The 17,344-nt window shown below is 40.6% G+C and overlaps 3 protein-coding genes across 8 annotated transcripts in view; 1 reads left to right on the top strand and 2 right to left on the bottom strand.

Moving 5' to 3' along the window:
• Positions 1-49: 49 nt before the first annotated feature.
• Positions 50-3,049, bottom strand: rab9a (RAB9A, member RAS oncogene family). The gene is made up of 3 exons (XM_037790578.1): positions 2,755-3,049; positions 2,333-2,454; positions 50-1,816 (listed from the first exon to the last, which is right to left on the bottom strand). The coding sequence occupies exon 3, from the start codon at positions 1,775-1,777 to the stop codon at positions 1,169-1,171; it is 609 nt and encodes a 202-aa protein (XP_037646506.1). The 5' UTR covers positions 1,778-1,816; positions 2,333-2,454; positions 2,755-3,049; the 3' UTR covers positions 50-1,168.
• Positions 2,886-17,344, top strand: part of LOC119500712 (rho GTPase-activating protein 6-like) — a 113,536-nt gene continuing 99,077 nt past the window's right edge. Inside the window, exons 1-3 of one of the 2 annotated variants that reach the window (XM_037790570.1) lie at positions 2,894-3,040; positions 6,148-6,209; positions 12,912-13,013. The gene's annotated coding sequence lies outside the window, so the exon portion shown is untranslated. Of the gene's footprint in view, positions 3,041-6,147; positions 6,210-12,911; positions 13,014-17,344 lie in introns of both variants that reach the window. The other variant, XM_037790571.1, reaches the window with a different exon arrangement.
• Positions 5,224-14,738, bottom strand: egfl6 (EGF-like-domain, multiple 6). 5 transcript variants are annotated; one of them, XM_037790575.1, is made up of 13 exons: positions 14,350-14,738; positions 12,880-12,986; positions 12,462-12,554; positions 12,135-12,254; positions 11,907-12,026; positions 9,934-10,068; positions 9,728-9,850; positions 9,194-9,256; positions 8,531-8,788; positions 6,651-6,725; positions 6,473-6,565; positions 6,123-6,385; positions 5,224-5,874 (listed from the first exon to the last, which is right to left on the bottom strand). In XM_037790575.1, exons 1-13 carry the CDS (start codon positions 14,421-14,423, stop codon positions 5,767-5,769), a joined length of 1,632 nt encoding a protein of 543 aa, XP_037646503.1. In that variant the 5' UTR covers positions 14,424-14,738; the 3' UTR covers positions 5,224-5,766. The 5 variants fall into 5 exon arrangements, with proteins under 5 accessions (XP_037646503.1, XP_037646500.1, XP_037646502.1 ...); XM_037790572.1 differs by lacking the exon at positions 14,350-14,738 and having other exon boundaries at positions 12,880-13,699; XM_037790574.1 differs by lacking the exons at positions 6,651-6,725; positions 14,350-14,738 and having other exon boundaries at positions 12,880-13,709.

Below are 17,344 nucleotides of genomic sequence, written 5' to 3'. Positions count from 1 at the left end.
GATGATAAACAGATTTATCAGTTTTCAGACTACAAAACATGCTCTAAGAGACAATTCTCAGGGGGTTTATTTATCGTATGGCATACCAGTAGTACAACTTTGAATATAAATGAAATGAGAAACAGTAAAGGTAAATGAATGGTTCACCATTTTAAGTATTAAGCTGTGGGGAAAGATCATAGACTGTATATAGGGAAAGGCTTTGAACTGAAAGTATAAAACATGTTAAAAAGAGTGCTTTAAAGATCAAAATCATTATTTAAAACAATAAACCCAACAACCAGGAAAACGGTTTACTCAATCATGACCGCTCTTCATTACACATTCCCCAAGGCAATATTGATTCAGTGATTTTTTTAAGGTAAAAACGGTTTACAAAATAGAAAAGTTTCCAGAAACCTAAATACACCATATGCCATGCATGTTAACTTTGCTTTAATATTCATCTTCTGTTGGGGATCTTGTCCCTCAGTGCTTCCAGCACACAGCCGTAATCTATTCACTAAGCAGAATGTGCACGAACAAGACCTAAAGGTGCAATAATCACGACAAGCTTCAATTTGTTAGTTATATATAGTAGTGCCTTAGCTACTTCATAATTCTCAGAAAATAAGGTTATTGGGCTGTATAAATTAATTATGTAGTTATTTTCTGAATATAAATAAATAGGTCATCACTCTGTGTTATTATAATTAGGAGTGAAGTTAAGAAACCCTATGATGATCGCACTCCCAAAGTCGTACACGTTTTAAGAGTCACATTATAATTTGTCTTCATGACAGAATGGAACATGTAATCATTTGAGAGGGAAGTGAAACTTGAACAGAAGTTTTTAGTTCCCCACAGGTAGTCTTGGGTCAACACAAATTATAGTTTATTTTCCTGCTACCCCTCCAAAGCCTGACCTTTGAACTGCGGTAGAGCTGAGTAAATGATTCAGTGATTTCATGTTTATTTGTAATTAATTAGGGGGTGAATTTAGTGTTTCCTCTCTTCTCTTGACACAGAAGACCGACTATTAGCATAATCAAACCTCAATAGTATAACAAATCATAAAGCCAGTAGCATAATTTGTTTAAATAAGATGTTACTACAGCATTGTAAACCCTACAGCCTCGTCACATTACAGGCATAACAGCAAATCAATGTTAGTGATAACTCCTGAACGTTATGAACAGCAAGAGGCAGCAGAGCGAGGCTTTCTGTGGAGCTTGACTGTGTCTGTGGGGATGAGGTGGTCCGTTCTTTCATCCAGTGCCAACACTCTGCGCACCGCCTCCTCAAAGGCCACCGCTACATTGGTGGCATCCTTGGCGCTGGTCTCATAATACGGGAAGTCACCGTTCTCCTGGCACCACTGCTGAGCCTCCTCAGTAGACACCTGCCGTTCCGTCACGTCCAGTTTGTTGCCCAAGACCACGAATGGAAACTTCTCCGGCTCCTTGACGTCCGCGTAGTAGATGAACTCCTTCTTCCAGTTGCCTAGATTGAGAAAACTCTGGTTGTCGTCGACGCTGAAGGTGAGCAGGCAGCAGTCAGAGCCACGGTAGAAAGGAGTCCTCAGGCTGCGGAAGCGCTCCTGGCCAGCAGTGTCCCAGATCTGTAGGGTAACCTGGTGGCCATCTACCTCCAGCTCCTTGTTGAGGAACTCCACGCCAATGGTGTGGAAAAGGTGTGCGTCAAACTTGTTGGTGACGTAACGGTTCATGATGGAGCTTTTTCCTACACCACCATCACCCAGCAGAATGACTTTAAGGAGGGACGTCTTTGTTGTCATGGCTGTTCAATCTCGGTCGACCACTTTAAAATAATTTACCTAATGGAGAGATGCAATATGCACAAGTTATTTTTATTACGTGTACAACACTATAATACCACTACTTGTATCTGTTTTTTTTATTTTTTCCCACTCACAATGTTGTTTGGTTACGATAACCCAGAACTCTTTATAGATATTTAAACAATATCCTCCTCACAAACACTAACCATACACTTCAACGCAACACACAATTGTCTTTTTTTTATATATTTACTGTATTGTTATTGTTGTTATTATATATATCTTGTCCTAATTGTTTGTTATCACTATTATGTAGTCACATTATTTCTTTATATTAATCTTGTCTCTAGGTGGAGGCTTCAGATAAGCCCAGTGTTTTTTTTGCCTCTTCCTACACTGTATATTATTCATTTAGTTTTTTGTTATGTTGTATAGTCTTAAATTGTGCAAAATAAATAAACAATAAATAAACAATATAATGTTGAAAATGACACATTTTACTGCAGAAACACAATTTCTGGTAGATGTTTTGAGCCTTTTTTTCTGTCTCACCCCTGATTGATTTTGTCCTCCTCCACTTGTCCAGATCATGTGCTTGTAGACCCCGGTCCTTTGGTCACATGCTCATATGTTTAATGTTGATGTGAGCAGCCATGTAGGTGACGTTCAACCAGCTGTAACACACACACACAGCAGTTTCCTCATTAACAGATGGCACAAACAGAAAGCACAATCTGCTTCCAAACAATACAATCAATACACTGTTTTGTGAGCACTCTAACAAGGCATACAGACATACAGTATAATGCACTAAACTAAGTCAACAGCTGGAACATGATAGCAGAACAACAGTCTGTATTGTGGGTCTATGAGCTCGCTCGGCGTTAGCTCAGCTAGGCTAACATGAAGACAAGTGAACACAGCTGGAGTCAGGTCACTAGCTCAGGTCTACTGCTGCTAGTATCGTCTCTTACCGGTTTGAGCCAGACAGCTGCTGAGCCAAAGAGAAACAAAACACATTAAAACTGCAATAACATTAATGCATAATGTTTGACAGCTCCTCGTCTTGGCGTGGCTCGAAGATAACGTCAGAGAGCACCGTTTCCGGTGAACCCCAAAGGCTCGGTTGGTTGCTAACGCTAACAAGCTAACGCAGCTAACGCAGCTAGCTGCTAACAAGCTAACAAGCTAACGATGCACGGTTCAGCCTCCGGAGGATCATGTGATCTTGTCAGACAGAAACAACCAACCAATGCTGAGGTAACGTTAACAGTTTCAGGATTTTCAGGCCCTTATAACTTAAAACGTTATACCCTTCTTATTTAAAACGTCAGTCAACTTTTGTTAGCTAACAGTTAACTGTTAACTGTTAACTGTTAGCTAACAGTTAACTGTTAACTGTTAGCTAACAGATAGCCCCAACATCTCTCCATAATATTCTACTTCGTTGTAATATTCATGATTGACCACCAAATGGCGACATTTAGCCAAAGATTAACCGTATTTACCACAATAGAATAGAATAGAATAAAATATAAAGCTTTTATTGTCATTGTATTAAATACAACGAGATTCACTAGTTGCCACTTCTGGTCAGTGCTTTAAAACAAATACTTGAGAAGACTAAACGAGGCAGATAAAACATATAACAGGTAAAACACACACAGTTATAAAGCAAAATAAAACAGGTAAAGTAGATGTAATAAATACATATAAACAGAAGTATAAAATATAAAAATAGATGTAATGTAAACAGAGGTAATTGCACCTGTAAAATAGGTAGGGTAGATGTAATAAAGAAAATGCAAACAAACAATGGCTACCACAATGTAGGCTAAACATACTCCAAAGTTATGTACAACAATATTAGCAACTACAACTAATATCTTGACTGATATCAATATTTTTCAAATATGTGTTTTTATTTATAAGATATTTTCTGGTGGGAATATTCCTGAGCATTTGAAGACCTATTTTAAAGGACCCATATTATAAAAAAAGTGAGATTTTCATGTTTTTTTATTATAAAGCAGGCTTAAGTCCTCTATTAATACTGTGAAATTATCAAAACACTCAATCCACAGGGAAATACACACAGCCTGTATTCAGAAACTCTGCATTTGAAACAAGCTGTCAGGATTTCTGCCCATTCGTGATGTCACGAATATACAATATTTAGATCCTTTATACAATTTTAAATGTAAACATTCTAAATGTGTCCCAGTTTATTTCCTGTTGCAGTGTATTTGAATGTCATCAGCTGACAGGAAGTACACATGGACCCAAGCTGTTGCTTGGCAACGCAATTCTGTTGCAATTCCGTCAAAATGCGCTAAAACGGAGCGTTTAAGACAGAGGGTAAATACAGGCATATTCAGGCTGACAGTATGAGGAAAATAACGTTTTTTTTTAACATTACAGCATGTAAACATGTCCTAGTAGAAACACAAAATACAAGTATGAACCTGAAAATGAGAATAATATGGGACCTTTAAAACAAATTCTCAGGTCCATTCTTACTCAACCCGTCAGTCTCTAGATCTTCATCCTCCTAAATTCCTCACTAGTATAGAGGTACATTTTCGATAAGATTTAGGGGAACCAAATTATGGAGTAGCTTTTCACATCTATCAATAAACTGTTCATCTGTCAAATGTTTCAAAAGTCGCTTAAAGGGTCATTTAATTGCTGTTTTGTAATTGCTTTTCCCCATGTTGTCCATGTATCTGTTTTTATGTTTTTTTCTTTTTCCCACTCACAATGTTGTTTGGTTACGATTACCCAGAACTCTTTATAGATATTTAAATCAATATCCTCCTCACAAACACTAACCATACACTTCCAAACAACACAAACACACACACTTATCTTTTTTGATATATTTACTGTATTGTTATTGTTGTTATTATATATATCTTGTCCTAAAAGTAGCCTAAACAGCTTTCTAATGCTGCAAATGTTGTGGAGCACAAAGTGTAGTATTTCCTTACTTACACTACTACTTAAAGCATACACAAGTTATCAGACAGCTATCCTCCCACCAGCTGTGTGTCTTTGGTTGTCAGAGCAAACTATTCTATTTTTCCCTTTTTTGATATGGATAGCTATATTACAGTATCATGAAAGCATTGTTTTCTCAGGTGTAAATTGACTACCACAAATATTTTTTTGTAATGAAATACCAGCCCTGGCATCCATCCATTTACAGTTCATTTGTGGTGGCATTTCTTCAGTCAGCAGACTGGATTTCCTAAAACTGCCCACATTCTCTGTCATATTACCTTGGATTTAGTCCACACTGTAACACTGGCTAATGATACATTCACTTTCCCTACCAGAAGGTGATGATAGATTTCTGTTTGCAGAAAAATTACAACGGATATGATCCAGGTTATACAGGTGTACAATCACACAATAGGAGAAAAAAGGAATGGTAAACAGAGTTAGAAAAAACTGTTTTAATGTAATAGTACAATATAATATGAAAGCAAAATTTACAGCAGTTATACACTGATATTTTTTTATCATTTAAACTAACCAGCCTTCAAAAAAGGTATTCATCTAAGATTAAATTCACGTAAGAATTCACATTACATGTCATGGATTATTTCCAGTTAACTTCAGCAATCACATACACAACAAAGGACTAAGTACAATACTGTTACATCTAACTAACGGACAAAGTTAGCATTTCTACCTATTCCTGAGATCTGAGTTATCTGTATCGTACCATTTTGAAAATAACGATAGAGAATGAAGCAGGATGTATTGATGTAGCAGCATGGTGAATAAGTAAACATGCATGCACTGATAGTACATAATCTTCCCTTCAGACCACATTTCTGTATCTTTATGTGGATGTCTTGTGGCTAAGCCATGTGAAAACATTGGGAAACTCCAGACCATAATGCAGACAGGAAACAGGCATCTTTGACATGTGTCAGTTAGAGCACATTTTCCAATTCTTAATCCGGGATTGGAGATTCTTAAATGAATGGACTGGCGTCATCTTGACAGGGCCCTGAGGTCAGCACAACATTGTCCAGCCCGATCTCTCCTTGAACATCTCTCCCGTGCTGGGCTTCAAAGATAATCTGAAAGACATTCAATGGCATCTTTAGTTTATAGATTCAAGTAGTGAGTGAACAATATGAGGGTTGTCTTTCAAACATACTGCGAACCACATGAATTTAACGTTTTAGAGAGAAATCCAACATAGCCAGTCACATAAGCACTGCAACATTTGTGCTGTTCAACCTCCTTTGGCTGGTATTATTGATGTTAGCAGTTACTGCACATTATCTATTGATAACATGTCTTATAAAACGGTAAAATGACTCACTGATTGTGGTGCCTCCTCTTTCCAGGCCACAGTGAGGAGCTCCGTCTGCCAGCCCTGGTCTCTGCTTTGGCTCTGCTCCCATACAGGGTAAGCATTGTTATCCAGCAGCACCTTGAGAGTTCCCACATTGTGTCCCACCACACGGTAGTCAAAGGTGAGGCAGAAGCTGCCCTGCTGGGCCCGGTCGCTGAGAAGCAACTTCAGCTTGGCCACATCCTCCGGCCCCCCTACGAGCCCACTCATGGCCATGTAGTACTCAGCACCTGAAAGAGTTGGTAGCACTTTAAGATTGAATGCTCAACTCTAAATTAATCTTAAATAACCTGTAAAAAAAACACATTTATAATTACCATTATGGTAGGCTACACTCCAGTCCATGTCATCAGCCTTGTCTTGGACCCACTCACATGCTCCCTGATCAAAGTTGCAATCCATGATGAACTCTAGAGGGTAAAAACAATAGGAGCACATTTAGTCACATAAACAGTCATTAAAATAACAATTGCGCATAACCAGATATTTGATTACCTTCCTGAACTGGTGTTATTTGGATTTCTTTGACTTCTGTGGCCGGGCCGAACACTGATTCAAAGTCCTCTGATACTGCGTTTAGATATTAAAGAGAAAAATCTGTGTGAATTCATGCATTTTCAGCTACATATACACCCACTTGCCATTTTATTAAGCACACCTATTGCATATAACAGTCCTGCAATAAATCTGTAATGGTTATAAAGTTCAGTTTCAACAAAAAACTGAAGCTATGGGATTTATTGCAGGACTGCATTCTTTTGAGCAAAGGTGTACGCAATAAATTGGCAACGGAGTGTATAATATTTCAGCTAAATATGATAATAATAGTAAATAAAAGCAGGCCCAAATATCTCACAATTACACCCTCTAAAATCTCATAAAATCTGCCTCTCAAATTACTTTTTATCTCTGAATTCTTCTTAAAATATGTGATCTTAAAAAAAAGCATTGCTAAATTATGCAGCAATGAGATTTTTCCACGATGAAACAAAAGCCAGAAAGGGCCTTTTAACCAACAGGTGTAGACCTGCCCAGCTGTCACTCATGTCTTGAGATGAATCTACAACTTTAGGATACACCCCCCCACCCCCAAGTATTTTAAAGCTCTTGCAGTTAAACCACCCCCATGGCAAGCAGCCTATAGAGAGTCAGACGAGTGACAGCTGGGGTTATTGAACCTGCTTAGCCATAGTGGGCTAGTGTTAAAGAGGTCTAGAGTGCTGATGACAGACTTTTCCAACTAGGAGTCAAGTCTGTTTGCACAACAGCTGTTTTGGGGAAAACATAATAAAAGGCTTGGAGGCTTTAGTAACCTCCCTCCCTTCCTCGCCCTCCTCCTCCCAGGAGATGGGAAGCAGGATGAGTTGTATCCCAGGGCTGTCTCATGCCGACAGAGTAAAAATTCCTCCCTGGAGGTGATGGATGTCTCGGGGCCTGTCTCCTCTTGCTATCTGAGTTCTTACACAGGCATAGGGTGTTTTCCATAAAGATCAAGATTAGTGGTGAAAGGAAACCTCATGTGTGGGGTTTCTCAGTGAGGTGCATACCGCCGTGCGACCACACTGCCCACTCTTCTCTTTTCTTATCTGATGAAAGTGTCAGAGAATGTTCATGTATACACACAACTCAGGCGTAAATGACATATGCAAGAAGACGTAATCTCTTCATTTTTTACATTGCTGGGTTCTTATTCAGACTGAGCTTTATATTTTAGTTTTAGAGTTTTAAAAAATGTCAGAGCTTAGAATTGACAGGTTTTAAGAGTTAGTTATTTTTTGGCAGTGGTTAGCAGTGTCACCTAAGAGCAAGAGGGTCACGGGTTCAAACCCAGCTTGGGGCCCTTCTGTGTGGAGTTTGCATGTTCTCCTCGTGTTAGCGTGGGTCTCCGGTTTCCTCCCACAGCCCAAAGACATGCAGGTTAGGTTAATTGTTGACTCTAAATTGCCCGTGGTTGTGAATCTGAGCGTGAATGGTTGTCTGTCTCTATGTGTCAGCCCTGTGATAGTCTGGAGACCTGTCCAGGGTGTACCCCGCCTTCGCCCAATGTCAGCTGGGATCGGCTCCAGTGCCCCTGAATAGGATAAGTAACAATGCTTGTGGTTCTTTGTGGAAATAAGAAGATCTTGGAGGAGTCTGAGGTCGACAGGAAACTTGAAGCAACGAGCCCCTTTATTCTCTGGTCAAGGTCTGGGACCTGACCTGCTATTTTACACTTATTTCAGCTGCCTACTGAAAAATCGATAATTTAATTCAGGAGCCGTGTAAACACGAGAGAAAAGTCTCTGTAGACACTGAGTTTGTTTAGTCTCTGTACGGTTAATACATTGTGGACCACCCAGAATTACTACAAGGCAGCCAAGCGGAAGGACACTTACCGAAAACATCTCCTCTTGGATTGAGCTGGTTGTCTTCCTCTTCCTCCTCCTCCTCCTGCTGCTCTTCTTCCTCAGGAAATTCATCCTCCGGTCTCCGCTCTGTCTGGGGGTCAACGTAGACCTCTTCATCATAGTCAAAGGGCTGCTGGCGGATCTTAGGAGGCGGCGTCGCGACCGGTTCGGGGATAACATTTTTGATGTCCTCGTTGTCCAGCGTACCTCCCAGAATCCTGGGCCTCACTTGGGAGTCTGGGATAGCTGCGGGCAGGAAAGAGGAATCAGATTGGACATGTGGAACCGCAATCACGAGTTGGAAAGACTTTACCAGGATTTCGGATGCGCTTTGTTGTCATGTATTCTGCAGCTGCCGTTCTCGTTCCTACTCCATGCAGATGAAGCATGACAGCGGCATTCGTTGCACATAACTTAAAATTAGTGTTTTACGTACACAAGCATTTTTTTATCACGCAAGTTCTGTGTATAAAGAGTCATGCTGAGGATTCCAGGTCTCATATCAAGCTGTGTGTGCGGAGGACGGACAACATTTCCAGCCATGAGCAAGGGAGAGAGTTTGGAGAGGTGTTTTTAAAAGTAGGAGGCAAGAGGAGGGAAATGCAGAGAGTGAACAGCAGAAGCAGAGTCTTGGATTCCACACAATCTCACCATTGAGGAAATCATCTGCACTGCCTTTGTCTCCATCCCACGACCTCTGATAAAACGGCTTGACTACAAAAAATAAAGGCATTTTTCATTGACGCTGAAACCCTCTGGCCTTTTCTCTTTATGTCATTTTGGCTGCATGAGGCTTCACCTGTTATTATCTGGGCCTGGGTTAAAGAGTACAACACAACCTGTCCTTCTCCTTCTTCTTCTTCAGATGGCTGGCTACCGTACAATATTTACACAGGTGTGTTTTCAATCTGTGGCTCTCTCTCTTGCTAACATCTGTAAAGAGGTGTGGAGTCTGAAAGCAGGAAACTAGCTTTGGCAGGACTGATGTTTATTGAGTCCAAATGAAATATGTGGCTGTAAAGCTGCTTCTGACCCATCTGACTGACTACACTCACCTGGGAAAGGCCTCAGACATGCGTTTTTCAAATCTATTATGAATGGCCTTAGTATATAAGTTTTATTACATATCAATAGGCCCTAAAACTAGTTAATTCATAATTCTGTGTTGCTGTTCTTGGATCTCACCAGAGCATTCAAAGCCATTGCCTCTGAAGCCAGACTTGCACCTGCACTTGTAGGATCCATAAGTGTTCACACAGTCAGCGTGGTGGCTGCACTTGTGGGTGCCGGCTGTGCACTCATCAAGGTCTGGAATTGGAAGAAGCCTGTTTGTACCTTTAGGAGCAGAATGGATCGCAAATGTATCCCTGTAATAAACTCGTATACCTTACCTACACAGTCATATTTGCCGGCAACATATTTCAGGTCAAAGCCGTCCTGGCACTTGCAGTAGTAGCTGCCAAAGGTGTTCACACATTGTCTGTTGTATGGGCAGAGGTTCTTCCCAGTTATACATTCATCAATATCTGAAGGGAAACAAAAGAGAGGACAAATTTAAGGGCCTGTGATTTTAAATTTATCAAGTTTGAATTATTCTCCGCCATGTTTCTACAGTAGCCCAGAACGGACAAACCAAACGCTGGCTTGAGTGAGAGCCTTTCATGTTTTTACGTTACCCGAAGGCCACCGTAGTTCTCCGGCATGCTTGTGAAACTGCGGTAACGTGAGCGCAGAGTGAAAAACCGTGGTGCCGCCAGCCGCCCTCTGACTTCTGTTGCTCCTAAAGTGGTGTTATTATGGTGAGGATGGCCTCTGAGCAAGGTGAACAGCGTTACCACAGTTTTGCACTAAGCGGCTCACGTTATTGCAGTCTTGAAAGTGAGGAGTGAGCGGTACTCAGTTGGTTGCAATCTGCAAGCAAACCACTAGATGCCACCAAATCCTACACACTGTACCTTTAAGCATAGTTGTACAGAGTACAAAAACCTTCTTTCTGGGGCACCAAAGAACAAAATCTGCACCCCAAGTGAACATGGAGAACCTTTAAACAACACGTCACAATGTTGAGAAAATCAGTCCACTTTTTTTTGTAATGGTTTATTTCCACCGCTCTGCTGTCCCCGGCACTTCCTGCTGACTATTTTCATGGGTCGGAGGTAGACAACTGTGTGCTTCCTCTGATTCACATGGAGTCATCAGCTGCAGCTTTTCCATCTGCCAGCAGGGAGCTTCACCATCGTTGCTGTTCTGAGTGCATTACACCATCCTGGTGATTTTGAACATGATCCCTCACTAGCTTCCCACTAGCATCACTGCTAATTTGTCTTTGAAGTTGCCCCCGGTTTGACTGGAAGCAGTGCTTCCACTGAGTTTGGTAACCGAGCTATTGATATTGTTGTGGATGCAATGAACGACTTGACACAGGAGGAAATGTGTACAAGACTGTTTTCAAGCTAACAGTAACATCACCGTTAGTAATGCCTTTGAACGTGATACAGTGACAAATAGTTGTAGCCTATTGATGTAGAGACAATGATTTAATGAATTCATTCCTTCATATTTTCATTCAGCCATATTATGTCATTTTACTTATATATATGTATCTAACAGTATGCATGTTTTCACATATTTGTATGTATGATCAGCAACTTAATGTTACAGCCTGCTTCCAGTTAGAGGTCTACCGTGTCTAGTATGGACTGAAAGATTGCTACTCTATGTTTAGCTCAGGTTTAAATTTGCACTTTAAATTATTAGAAGCTATTTAATGCGTTCATGATCGATACAGTAGATATGCATCTGTCTCATGAAGGTCCATTATTTGTCTGTTACGGTAGGGTAAAATGTACTTCTTGTTACATTGTCAGAGTAAAAGTGTACTTTTGCTGTACCCCCATTTTTGAGTGTGTTGAATCCATGGTAATCCTGAAGTTTAATGCTCCAGAACTATTATATTACTTCCCCTGTGTGATCAGTATGCCAGACTGGCTCTGTCACAGCTCAAACAGTTTTGTGGAAAGAAATATAACTTAATTGCATCCATCTGATTTACAAGCCAAGCATGCAAAAGCCACATAATAGAATCTGTACCGAATTGCTCCCCTATGCAAAAAAATCCCAATCCATGAGACGGAAACAAGCCAAAGTCAATCCTTTTTTTACTCTGTATTCCTTATTTAGATAAGGGTTATTGCTCCGTCTGATTTTTCACTCTCCTTGCATCTTGCTTAAGCCTGTCTCTAATCATGCATCATATTTGACATATAGGTTTTTTTATAGGTTTTCCTTTCATGACACTACACGCTGAAAAACATTAAATCACTGTGTTTATAATCCACTCGTGTGTGTGTGTGTGGTTGCTCACCTACACAAGTCCTCTCATCTTGCCCCAGCTGCAGCCCTGCAGATGGGCAGAGGCAGCGAATCTCTCCCTGAACCTCCTCACAGCCATACTGACAGTGAGCGATAGAGCATGACCTGGAATCTACATGCATGAACACAAAAAGCACACATTTATAAATATGCAAACTTGGCAACTTTGATTTTTCTTTGCGTTTCCCACTTGTACGGATAGTAGGACGATAGGACTCACTTGCACAAGATCCATCAGGCATTACGGTGTAACCATTGAGGCAGTAGCACTTGTAACTCCCATAGGTGTTCATGCAGCGATGCTCACAGGGACGAGGTTTCAGGCCGCACTCATTCAGATCTAGAAACAAGAGTCACCCTCAGTTTTTTCACCTGCAACACCTTCTTTTCTAAAAGCTAAAAGCTGCTTTTTATTGAAACACCAGAGATAAAGATTTCCTTAAAGTAAAACATACCTAAAATGAGCTAGCAAAGCCAGTTATCAGCTGGAAATTAGATTTACCCTCCACCCAGTTTGACCCACGTTTTCCAGACCCCGACTACCCACCTTGATTACACGTCTTTCCGGTGTATCCTGGGAAACACTTGCATTTATTAGGACCAACACACTCTCCGTGCTTGCAGCCGTGGTCACATTGAGCTGGTAAAACATTTAACATGAAGAGAATATCAGTGGTTTGAGAATAATGGATTGCAGTCAAACCACACACGTCTATTACGCAGGCAAGGTTTTTCAATCGAGACTGTCATTTCCTCCACATTTTCTGGGTTAGGAAAATATCTTTCATGAAAAGAATAACAATTGTTAGGAGACTGTGGCACTAAATTAGATTCTATGGAAACGCATTATGTGTATTGGTGGATATAAAATAAAACAAATATATATGTATATATGAAAAGTATCATTCATTGTTATTTACAGTATATTATAAGCCAGTCTTTGGATCAATGTGGACTGCTCTTACCCTCACACTGTCCTTTACTGTTTTTCTTCCAGCCATAGCAACACTCCAGCCTCCTGCCATAGCGACACACACCTGGTTGGTTTCCAGTAAGGACTTGTCGGTAGTGCCTTTGTAGAACAAGAGAGCAGCATAAGGTAAGATATATAATTTCACTGTCCCAGCTTAATTTATAGCGCACCCTGGTTAATGCACGGAACATCTGAATGTACATTTGGACTTTAAGCCAAATCGTATCACAATAACAACAATTAAATGACATATTATGACAAATTCAAATATATTAACATGAAAAAAATTATCCCAACACATCCACAGTCTCACTAGGCTCTCCCAATTGTGGATTTCAGCTTTTCATCTTTTTTTTCTAATTGTGCTCCCAATCGTGGTTGTGGGAAAAAAACAAACAAGGTAAATAAAGTGTCCCCTCACAGGCTTGCTTAGTGATAAAAGTGGGCTCCCTGTGGAGCAGCTGCCAGCTGACAGGATGTAGGCTACAGATGGAGAAAAACACACTAATCAAACGCTTCCTGCGTTGCACATTGATTCCCCAATGCACAACCATATGTCCTCCTCTTTCACTTTACCTTCATCTTCACCTGATTTCCGGAGTCAGATGAGAATTTACGGTAAAGTTATTCTCAGTTGCGGTCAGCGAGTCAGCATTGCATTCAAAATAACCTACAGCACATATAGATTATACTGCATGTGTGTATTTTTAACCTGTAAATTAAATTAATAGGTTAAGATGCCATTTGACAAAGACATCGTTAGACCTAAGTAAAGAATCACACATCCAAATCGGACTTTACAGCTTTCAGCATCATTATCTCTACTTTTAAGCACAGTAGCAAACTCTAATATCCCAGATGTTTAGGTGTCACAGGGGTAGCATCACTATAAGCGTCCTCAGCTTCAGTGGGGCCGGGGGGAATCTGAGACTTGATAGAAATCAACCAGAATAGCCCACAGGAAAAGGGGCTCCAAAGTGTGACAGGTGCTCTTCAGTTATTAACAGTTGCTGTGCCACATTTAGCTGACACACTGTCATAGTTGTCTGCTGGCTGGGGCAGCAGTGTGTACATACCATCAAAACAACAGTTTTCCCTGTAAAGATTTAAAGCACATCATTCATTGCCAAACACAGGGTTTCATGTTACTCATTAAGCTCTGCTCAAAGTAAAAGCATGTGGAGGAACTGGCAGTTAAAATGGTTGTAATTCCTCTTTTTGGCTACAGGAAGTGGGCCAAATTGTATATTAGCCAATACTGTTGGTGCAGTTGATCCAGTGCATTTCAGAGTCACTGCAATGTGATACACACTTTATAATACATACAAATATATTTGACATTATCCTGGAAGGTCATCTTAATACTTGACTGTGTAAAGTTTACACCTGCTGCAGTTCTCAAGGGTAGAAACATACCATACAACATGAAACGCTCTATTGCTCTAGTAGTTCATTGACTTACCTAGGGGCTTCTGCACCACCAGAGGAGATGTGGAATATGAAAAAAAGCACACTGACCAAGGTGAAAGGCTGCATGTCTGTGACCGCGAGCAGCCTGAGAGCTTTGCTTCCCACGGGGCTGGACTTTGGTTTCTGTGAGCTCCGACTATTCCTCCTGGGGGCTTACGTTCATTAAATTGCTTAGACAGGAGCAGGTCTTAGTTGAGCCTTTACACAAGGCACGCAGGATTTCAAGTATTTCCAGAGCACAAAGTCGAGTTCTCCTCCAGGGGAAAAAAAAAAATCTCTCCCTCTCACTCCCTTCAATGCTGCAGCTCCACTCTATAATGTCCCTATGTCCCTTCCTCTTCTTCCTCTTTGAAATTCCAGAGGTGGGTTGACACTGCACTGTGAGGGATAGGTTGTGACTTTTAGAGGTAGGAGTGGGTTCGTACGGGGGGTGGGGATTATGTTTAGGGGTGCTCCTCTCTTCACTGAAACCCTATACAAGACCACATGGAACTCTTCCTGTGGATCACCAGTAGGAAAAACCATACCGGTGTACAAATGTCAAACAGGGCAACCCATTGATCCTATTTTGCTTCTTTTCTGGGATAACATGAGCTTTACATGCATTTTTTGCTTCATGATCTGTCCGTGCTGGCTTTTCTGTGTTTGGATAATTAGCTGTATGGGCTAATTGTGGAACTCAGACATGCATAGGCCTGTCATTAGCAGCTGCAGCGCTCTTTGATGTCTTGCACACAGGTAGCACATAGAGCGTTGCTCTCCCACACGTGCTAATTCCAAGTTCAGCCGTAAAAGTGTTTAATGAGTTTTTACGCTTTCAAAGTCAGCCCCCGACATCTGGTCCGGATCCTCTGTACCCTTAAAAGTGGACAGGTGATGTTTCTGTGTTAGTTTACATTTGTTGTTGAAATACTTCTCCCATGTTTTTATATCACAGAGGTGATTTTTTTTTGCAGTGAATTAATTTACACAGTGCGTGTCGGCCCACTGCCACATTGTCCAAAGAGAGAAACGTTGCAGAGGAAACAGTTTTCAGACGATGTCTGCAGTTAAACACTGTAGTTGAGCTCAACAATACAAGTCTGTGATTATTTTGCCAGACATCCATGTCAGGAAGCAGAAAAGTTTCAGCTTGTTAAACATTGGTTATACGTCTCGTTTTGTTTAGATAGCGTGAGGTCAAAACAAATTCAGTCTGGACACTCCCATTGTTGCACCCTACTGCAAAAATAATACATATTTGAGATTGGCTCTGCTCAGAACAAATCAGTGGTGGCGTAGATTTAACTCTGAGCTCACAAACACTCACTTAACTGAGCAAGATGAACCTGAACTCATATTGCAGGATTCCTAAATGCTAATCCAGGAGGACGCTGGGGAGGTGGAGGAAGTGCGGTTGCTGGGAAGCAGGCACTGATGCCGCAAATATGCAGCATTGAGTAGTGGCGTTGGCAGAAAGTATGTAATATCTACTCATAGGGGGAACAAATATTTCGACAAACCCCCAATTACCATATTTTCTAAACTTAACCAAAGTCTGTAGTTCACCGTAGCTTAACTGTATAGTTTAGTTCTCTTGACCACAGGTAGTTTTACTTTCCTTGGCGTAACCATACTACCTTTGGGGGAGCTGGTCACAAAGTTTTCACAAGAAAGTTGGAGAATATGTTCAACAAAAAGACATGGCAACAGCTTTTTATAAATTGCATTGTATTTTTTGAAGAGATAGCTTTACACAAGCATTGTTCTTCTCCAATGATTTATGTAGGAGTAGCAATACTCTGAATTCTTCCATGGCAAATACAGCATTGGTTTTGGTTTACAGCTAAATTTGAGGAATGTGATGAGTGTTAATCTAGGGAATGAAATAAGAGCACAAAACAATGGCTTGTTGTTTTGTTGTTTTCTGTACAGCATTATTGGATTAAACAATAACATACTTGTTTGCATACAGTACAGTACAGTGCATGGCATTATGTGCAGCAACTGTTTTCTAGCATCATATGTAGTACTTTCTGTAATCAGTCCTCGTTTCATTTCATGCTTGATGCCTTTACCACCTCTGGCAATCCGAAGAAGAGCTCCTGTGCTGCAGAATAACACACACACTTTCCGTTTCTAGTCTGCAACCTGACTCTGTATGACTGACATCTCGAGCATGTGGGGTCATGCTATATATTAGAGCTGTTTCCTCTGTGCTGTGTGGGCTCCTCTGTGAACCTGATGAAGCTATTATTATGCTCACAACAACAGCACCATCTTCTGTTTAGGAGAAAGCCCTGGCATTTAGACCCCGGCTCTAAGTTTCATCAAACGGGATTTCTGTGCAGCTTAGTGGCTTTTCGGTTAGCAAGTATGACCTTTGGAAAATATTATCGGCTGCCTGAAGTATGTGAATATATCTTCAATGGCTGAAAAAACATACAGATTGTTTAATTTGTGGTAGTTATTAAGCATACTGTGCTGTTTGTTAGATATGATTGAGTTTAAACAAAAGCCTAGCCTGACAAATTTAGCTGTGTTTTAGTGCTAAAAACATGTTTCTTTAAACATTTCAAGTGTGTATGTTTATTTTACCTTTAGTGTTTTTGTAGTATAAATTTAGCATCTGCTTTAGTGTAAGTACATTTTCCCTGAGAGTTTGTCTTTCCTTATTTTTCTTCAATTACATTTTCTTCCAGGAGGGGGAGACATAGCTCAGCACTCGCCAACACACACAAAGAGCCAAGATTTAGACAAAAGGACATGTGTTGCTAAATACTTTGCCTGTAATCTGCACAGAATCTGAGTTTTGTCTTCATAAATCAAAAATCTAACTATTCTATCACCTGGATTGCAGATGTGTTTTCACTGTACAGAAGAAAAGGATGTTTCTTTACTGACTACCATGCATACCACTTCATTGTTTTTTAAATTAATGTGTGCTGCATAGATTTGAACAGAAACCTCAGCAGGTTGAGTGGAATTTTACCGGCGGTTCCTCGGCT

This window comes from Sebastes umbrosus, chromosome 13 (genome assembly GCF_015220745.1).
Source record: "Sebastes umbrosus isolate fSebUmb1 chromosome 13, fSebUmb1.pri, whole genome shotgun sequence".
Classification (NCBI taxonomy): domain Eukaryota; kingdom Metazoa; phylum Chordata; class Actinopteri; order Perciformes; family Sebastidae; genus Sebastes; species Sebastes umbrosus.
This window is presented reverse-complemented; position numbering and strand designations above follow the sequence as displayed.

Excerpts from the sequence above, each read along its gene's own strand:
- rab9a (XM_037790578.1), bottom strand. The coding sequence starts at position 1,777 with ATGACAACAAAGACGTCCCTCCTTAAAGTCATTCTGCTGGGTGATGGT.
- egfl6 (XM_037790572.1), bottom strand. The coding sequence starts at position 13,138 with ATGTCATTTAATTGTTGTTATTGTGATACGATTTGGCTTAAAGTCCAA. Across the intron at positions 12,555-12,879 it reads CAGTAAAGGACAGTGTGAGG|CTCAATGTGACCACGGCTGC; the intron begins GTAAGAGCAGTC and ends ATGTTTTACCAG. Across the intron at positions 9,851-9,933 it reads CGGCAAATATGACTGTGTAG|ACCTTGATGAGTGCACAGCC; the intron begins GTAAGGTATACG and ends TTCCAATTCCAG.